The 7,484-nt window shown below is 41.8% G+C and overlaps 1 protein-coding gene across 3 annotated transcripts in view; it reads right to left on the bottom strand.

Moving 5' to 3' along the window:
- Positions 1–779: 779 nt before the first annotated feature.
- Positions 780–7,484, bottom strand: part of otud7b (OTU deubiquitinase 7B) — a 32,042-nt gene continuing 25,337 nt past the window's right edge. For 2 of the 3 annotated variants that reach the window (XM_067600709.1, XM_067600707.1), the window contains 4 exons: positions 6,693–6,842; positions 5,777–5,894; positions 4,698–4,776; positions 780–3,679 (listed from right to left, as the gene is read on the bottom strand). In XM_067600709.1, the coding sequence (XP_067456810.1) occupies positions 2,189–3,679; positions 4,698–4,776; positions 5,777–5,894; positions 6,693–6,842 (1,838 nt within the window). In that variant the 3' untranslated portion in view covers positions 780–2,188. The remainder of the gene's footprint in view (positions 3,680–4,697; positions 4,777–5,776; positions 5,895–6,692; positions 6,843–7,484) is intronic. The other variant, XM_067600708.1, reaches the window with a different exon arrangement.

Here is a 7,484-nt window from a genome sequence, read left to right as displayed (position 1 = left end):
TCTAAATAGCTTTAACACAAATTTTAAGAACAATAATTTGTTAAATCTTGGGGGGCAGTAGTAATAGTAGAAACTGCAGGCAACGAGGCAAGCAGTGGGTACTTGATGTACGTCTTGCACAACACACAGACAGGATTATGATGCCATGAGGACAAATACTAAAAAAAGGCAACTAGGAAACTGAGTTAGATGGTGACACTGGCACCAAAATGTAGCTCTACAGTAAATGAATCCTTTAGAGAAACCCTTCTGGCCTGTGCCTCTGATTTCCCATGAACAGAGGTGGCAGTGTCTGCAGAGATGAACAAAGGACAACAGTCAGGCCACTTCAAAAAACAGTAAAACATTATGTATCTACGGACATCAGGAAAGTGCTTGAATTTGTGCAAAAAAGAGTTTAAGCAACTGGTTTTGGTGGTTTCGAATGCCAGAAACAAATAAAACTGCCTTCAGTAGAACTTCAAACTTCAGAATTTGCAATGGGCGACCAAACCAGTACGCATTAAAGTATCCTATCTGTTACGACTCAATGAACGTGTGACTTTGAAGTTAACCTTTTTTTGTGATCATGAGATTGTATGAAATATGTTTCACATTTCTCAACCATCAGAGCGCATAGGGTTTGTCATTTCAAAACAGTGAGTATAAGAATCATACCTTAAACCAGATTTTGTCAACAAAATGTTATTTTTGAGTATCAACATGCAACAGAAGTGCATGTGTCGTATTGCATCATGCAAACAGAAATTAAGAGACAAATGTCACGACCGGAGACACTGTCGCTGCTTTAGAACAACTTTATGTCACTCGTTTAATAACACATCTGTTAATTTGCTCTTAGTGACTAACTCTTCACCTGTCTGATATCAAAAAATGCGTTTAGTAACATTTCAATAATTTAACTTAACAACATGACACACAAATGACAGCTGTCTCCAAAAAATCAGTTGTGCTGGATGAGTCATTTTGAGTTTGTAGTGTATAGTATTGCATGCTTGGTTTGGCCAGTAATCAAATGCTGCAGCACCAACCATTGTTACAGAAAGAGGAAGACCCAACTAAGAATCAGAAACATTCCAACAAACATATGGAAAAACTCTGGATTAGGCTCTGGGAATATTATCATACCATAGTGTGATTGTATCGTAGTGTCGTCTTTGTTCAACAATGCCTGGTCGATAATGTGACCGATTGCGCTTTATCTTCAAAAAAGGATGACATCTTCATAATCCAATTTATAGATTAAATGAATTGGATAAAAATGTAGAATTTTTAGGTGCTATTTGTTTTGCCAGAGAGAAACTACTAACAGTGCAGAGCAGTTGTCTTAAATGCATGGACTTTTTATGTGTTTGCATTCTGAACGTTAGCACCACGGCAGCCCACAGAACGCTTAATCATTAGCATTGCATGGTAGTTTCATTTTGCAATATGCAAATGGTGGCTGACGAAAAAAAAAAGCAGTTTGACAAGGATTAATTCTGCTGTTTCCCGAGGTACATATGACGCAAGCATTTAGTAACAGTAGTGTAAAATCTGTATAACACTGAAATCACCCTAGCCGGGTGTGATTTCAAAATGCTCAAACATCCCTTAATTAACCAATCCAAACATTATCACATACCACAAAAGGAGTGGAGACACTCGTGCCTTTTTTTTTGTTTATGCTTGCATCACTGTGTATGTAGTAGTGTGAGTCTGACTTAGTGTATAAATGTATATGTACTGTATGTGTGTGAATGAGTGTTATGAAAGGCGCCTGCCATATACATTCTCTCCACTAGGAGGAGACAGTAGCTAGGCGTTAAACTCTGATAAGGGGGGGAGAGCCTGCAGCTCACACACACACGCACACACACGCACGCACGCACGCACACACACACATACACTCATATACAACGCCTGCATAAGAGCCACAGCAAAATGTAACAGAAGTGCAGTTAGTTAATTCTATGGTCAAACGTGACCCCAGCAGTCAGAAACCACCCTGTTTATTCTGGTGTCGTGTTGACTCTGCGCCACTTTCTGAGGTTGTTTATTCCAACAGGAAGTGACACAGCTTAAAAAGGGAGAGAGCTGCTTGTGCCTTTCTCTTGTCCGTTCCGAGGCTGATTCACCCCAACCGTTATTGTTTTTTTTTTTAGCTGAAAAAGGCCACTCATCAAATTTAAACCATGGCAAGGTCCATTCAGAACTTGTGGATGGCTGGTTCTGTCTCCCTCTTCTTCAGCTCTTCCCGGTAGCAGTAGGAGCAGTAGTGGCCCGTCTCGGGGTGTCCGTAGTAGGTGCAGCTGGGTGTCCGACAGCGGCTAGACTGAAGGCTGGCCAAACCGCCGGCACTGCCCAGTGAGTAGTGTCTGACTGGGGGTAGTCCACTCCGAGAGTCTAGGTTGGAGCGCATGTCCCGGAAGCCGTTAGTGTAGCTCCCACCACTGGGTTCAGACACGGGGTAGTCTGGTGGGTCGAACTCAGGGGGATATGAGGGTGTGAGGCGAGAGGGACTCAGGGAAGCGGGGCCTTGTGAGTTATTGTATTGAGGATGGGAGGGACCCTGCGTTGTGGGGCAGTGCCGGGGAAGGGTAGCGTACGAGGGGAGGCCAGGGTATGACGTCGCTGGAGAGCCACCAGCGAGCTGGCGCCGAGTATCCATGTAGCCGTGCATATGAAGGTGCTGGGTGAGGGGTGCTGTAGCAGGAGGCTGGTCTATAAAGGAGGGCCGGGGGATGGGCACAACACCAGAGTACATAGAGGGGCTTAAAGGAGAGGACTTAAGTTGGTTAAATGAAGGTGACAGATTCTCTGAGAGCTCCTCTTTGGCCTCGTAAGGCCGGTAGGTCAGCTCTGTACCACCGACCGTCTCCTTCTTGGGTGGCTGGATGCCATTGGTGATACCCTTCCTCTCTGCTTCACGACGCTGTTGGTCTTGCTCAGCCCGGAAGCGCTCCTCTGCATCAGCAAGGTAGCGCTGGATCATCTCCTCCTGGAAGGGCTGCCGGTTGCTGGTAGTGAGAAGACTGGCAAAGATGAATTTCCTCTCACCTTGCATGGCGGCTCGCATGATGCCAAGGCTGACCTTGACATCAGCGCTGTATTTGTAGGTATCACTCTCAATACTGCTTCCACCACTGCTGCTCATACTGCTCCCTGTTCCATTGAGACGCTCACTACCTGAGGAGGGGGAGCCTTTCCCAGAATCCTCTGAGGCATGGGCTGAAGGTGAGCTATCCTTGCTGCCCTTCCTCCCCCTAAATGAGCCCTTCTTCTTCTCCCCACCCTCCTGCTTGGCACCTCCAGCTCCAGCGTTCTTTCCTGTCATCAGTCCGCCCACATTTTTCTTCAGCTTGCTGCCGAGGCTCTTGCCAAAACTGCCGAGCTTATTGGCCACGGAGTCTGCCCTCTTCTTGTCTTTATCCTTCTCCTTCTCCTTCTTGGTTTTGTCTTTTCCTGCTGTTCCTGTACCCGCCCCTGCTGATCCACTGCTGGAGGAACTCGATGATGAAGAGGAGCTGTTCTTTGCCAAGGAACCTCCTCCGTTGACCGTTGATCCTGTGGTGGTGTCTCCGTTGCCATTTGAGCTGCTGCTGACTGACTCTTTATCTGACTCTCCTGAGTCAGGAGGGGTGCGGGCATCCTCTCCTGCCGACGCAGTAGGTGACTCGGGCTGGGCCAAAGGGGCTTGCTGAAAGGAAACAAAGCAGAAATACAGGCTAGAGGGAAAACAATGCAGATATATAAATATATATATAAATATATATTCACATTCTGACTAAATTCTAACAGTGAAGGTACATGCCCCTCAGGAATTGGGGAAAAAAAAACAAAAAAAAACAGCAAATGATATAGAGGATGTGAAAAAAGGGTGATTCATAGAGCTATTTTTTGTAGACCACTGCAGAAAAACATAATGACTCAGTTTCCAGATGCTTTCTCATCTACAAACACTTTAAAGGAGCTGTAAAATAAAGAATACTGTATTTGGAAATGGCATGGCGTACATGATGACGCAGTATTCTGATCTCAGACAAGGAGCAGTTACAGAATGCTCCATCTTTCAGCAATCACACACCATCATAGAGCTATCCTTTGGGCACAATGGTGAACTGAACAATCCCCTTAAATTATATCTTAATAGAGGGATTCCTGTATTGCCTCTATTCCCTGCAGCGTAACCATGAAACAGCCATGAACTTGTCCTTCCAAGCTGTCTGGCGTTAGCATGTGGCATACAAGAGCACCTTTGTCATAGTGTTTGCTTGGCGTGACTGTATGACCTGAATGGCCCACTGTAGTTTGTTTTCACTTACAATTTGTACAGCAGTCTGGGGACAGCTGGTCTTGCCCTTGTCTGTAACCAATGTGGGAAATTAACACCAACTACTAGTGGCTGTTATATAGTTTACAAACCACTTAATCATCAATCTGATAAACGCATGTTACACACTGGAGATTCTTTTTCATTCCAAAACTCTATTTGGCTTGTAAAATACTTCAAAATACTCAATCAGCCTTCAAAATAAGTTGGAAAAAAAATCCCTTTTCTATTTATCACTTACTTATGTTGCCTGTAATTGTTAAAAAAACAAAATGTACAATAAATTTGTACATGGATCCTGTTGTGTCATTAAAATTTTCATCTGTCACATGCAAAATGAGTAGCAAACATCACTAAGCACGTCTGTGTGGACGTCCATCTTTACCTCACAGGGCAGGGGCAGCCAGCTGACCGTCATGTAGCTGTGTAGCATCTGTAGCTTGGCCTCCAAAGAAAGTGCGACACTGGGAAGAAGAAGGAAAGAGAGGAACAAGACAAAGTTTAGTGGGAGGGGACCATTGCTTTCTGCTAAGGCCCACCAGTGTCATGCTTGTATAAATGTAATTGCTTTAGTTTGGGTGAATGATGTTATTATTTCATGTTAAAATGTAATAGTGATGTTAGACGGTACTGGTCATGAGCTGGATACTAAACCATGATACGAGAGGAAAATGCGTATCCAAAATAATATGCGGAGGATGCCAGAAATCTATGCAGAGTTACACCAAGTTAACATACTTTGAACTCATATATACAGACAAGTATTCTGTTATAAATAAACTAAGCTGTTTCCAGAGATAATGGCAAATGTTATTAACTTGATATACCGTATAATGTCGGCCCTCTTCTTTGATACGGGCCGATAATAAAACTGAACGTAGATTTACATGCTGTAGCTGGTAATTTGGCTCTGAATGGCAAATGCACCAACAGTATCTTGTTTTAAACTGAATATCTTTAAGCTCAACAAATGACATGATGGATAAAGAATGAACTCAATGACCTTTTCCAAACAATGTTAAAAGCCACTCCGTGTAATAATATCTCTGTCCACCATTTCATCTGAATGAGACATCCATAGTGTCAACAACTGAGGTAAACAGAGTGGAAGGTTATTTTTACTGAACTGCTATTTTGGTGTTCCTTCCCTTGGTCCATTCATAGAAGGTATTTAGAGCTAATCTTATTGTCACTGGCGGTGAGTGTCGCTAATCTGGAGTCAGGGGTCAATCCCTACACACCGACACTACGTCCTAAAGGGACAGCTGTCTATAAGGGTATATACATGGTAGTGAACATGTGCCAATCTTGTTTTAGTCAGTGTTCTTTGCGACCCTTAAAAGCATTTCTAAGTTTGTTGTATGACTACATCTGACCCGACAAACTGGATGTAAATCTTTAATATTTACATTCAATTTATGTTATCTGTAAAAAAAATTTTTTTTTTTTTTTAGGAGATCATACCTTGCCAGCATCACGTTGTCTGTGTCATCCTTGCCCCATTCCCAATCTTTCCCAGGGTCCACAGCAAAGTGCAGAGGCAGCATTTTGTGCTCCGAGTCAGTGAGAGGAATCACAACTGCTGGTAGAGATGGAAAAAAAAAAAAAAATTCTTAGAAAAAAAGACCAATTGTTTTAACCAAGCGCTGTGGATTGTCTGGAGACAGAAATATTTCAAAGTGCAATCAATTCTCTCACTTTCTATTTTAACATTTTGCCTGTTGTGTCTGCCCAGTATTGTTTTTGGATGGTCCCATCTGATATTTTTAGATTGTAAATGTCGGTACTGACTGTTACTTGACTTACAAGGATAAACTTGTAATTTGAGCAACAAAAACAAAATCAGATTGAGCATAAGTATTCAGTGTTTTTTTTTCAAAAGAGTTACTATTTAAATCCATTATACTCTCATTTAAAAACAGCTCTTGATGAAATGCCAAACATTTGACTTTAACTTTCATCAAAATATCATTCAACTTTAATACTGGATGTTGGTCAGTTGCTTGCTTGCTTAATGCTGAGCTAAAGAGATCACTGGATATACTCAAAAGCCCAACGGCCATTAGTCACCATTCTTAAATAAACCACTAAGGTCAATATTAAAAAAAGAACTTCCCCACCAAGCAAAGGCAGCAAGCTGCGAAGTGAGAAAGTGGGTTCTAGTGCTTGCTAGAAAACTCTGGCTTTGCACCTTACACACATTAATATATTTAGCTCAATTAAGGACTATTATTTTTTTAAGACATCTCATCAGCATAGCATTATACCCACAGTTGATGTACTGTGATATATGACTGTAAAATTTAGCTGCTTACTAGGAAGCTGCTAAATAAAAATCAATACTCAGATGAAAACAGTGATGGATGATGCAGGGTATTACCTTGCTCTTTGGAGCTGTCCTTCTGTTCCATGGAGACCAGTGCAGAAAAGTGTGCCTGGTCATATGCCAGGACCAGGGGCGAGCGATGGCACTTGGCAGCTGGCACTTCCAGTGGTAGGTAGATGCCTCCGAATGGGATGGGAGCAAAAGCTAGAGAAGAGTAAAAAGGACATTAAACATCTGAAAAGCATGACCTCAGCACTGTTTCCATAGCTGATAAAGCACACTGGGAGGATTTAAGCCAAAAAATAAAAATGGGCTTTCACCTGTATAAATAAATCAAATGTTGGTAGTTCATTTGCATCAATTTCCAGCCAATTATTCTATACCAAGAGTGCTGTCTCCTCAGATATCATTAAATCAACCTTTGAGGGTATCAGTAGTGCAAATAAAATTAACAGCTACTATAATTATCAAACTATTAAGGCATTTGTTTCTGTTTACTTTCAGGAAAGCTGTAGGTAGATTTCTATGGGGAAAATGTATGTGTTTGAAGAGTTACAGTATGCGACAAACACAGTAGTTCATATTGTTTGCTTTAACCTACTTAACATACCTGATGTGTGGTATTTAATTCATTAGTGCAAGTCATCAATCACTGACAAGTCAAAAGTGTTTTCTTTTAATTTCTTTCTAGTGATTGTATCAATCTTCTGCCAAGTGCAGTGTTAATTCTGTATATGAAAAGCTTATCAATGCGAAACACAAGGAGGACGAAATATATGATGAAATTATGTTGAATAGAATAGAACGATGATTAATTAGCAATGTGAGACTTAAGGCAAAATTTAC

The sequence above is a fragment of the Thunnus thynnus genome, chromosome 10 (assembly GCF_963924715.1).
Source record: "Thunnus thynnus chromosome 10, fThuThy2.1, whole genome shotgun sequence".
In the NCBI taxonomy this organism is placed as follows: Eukaryota; Metazoa; Chordata; class Actinopteri; order Scombriformes; family Scombridae; genus Thunnus; species Thunnus thynnus.
The sequence above is the reverse complement of the archived record's forward strand: the minus strand, read 5'-3'. Positions and strand labels throughout refer to the sequence as shown.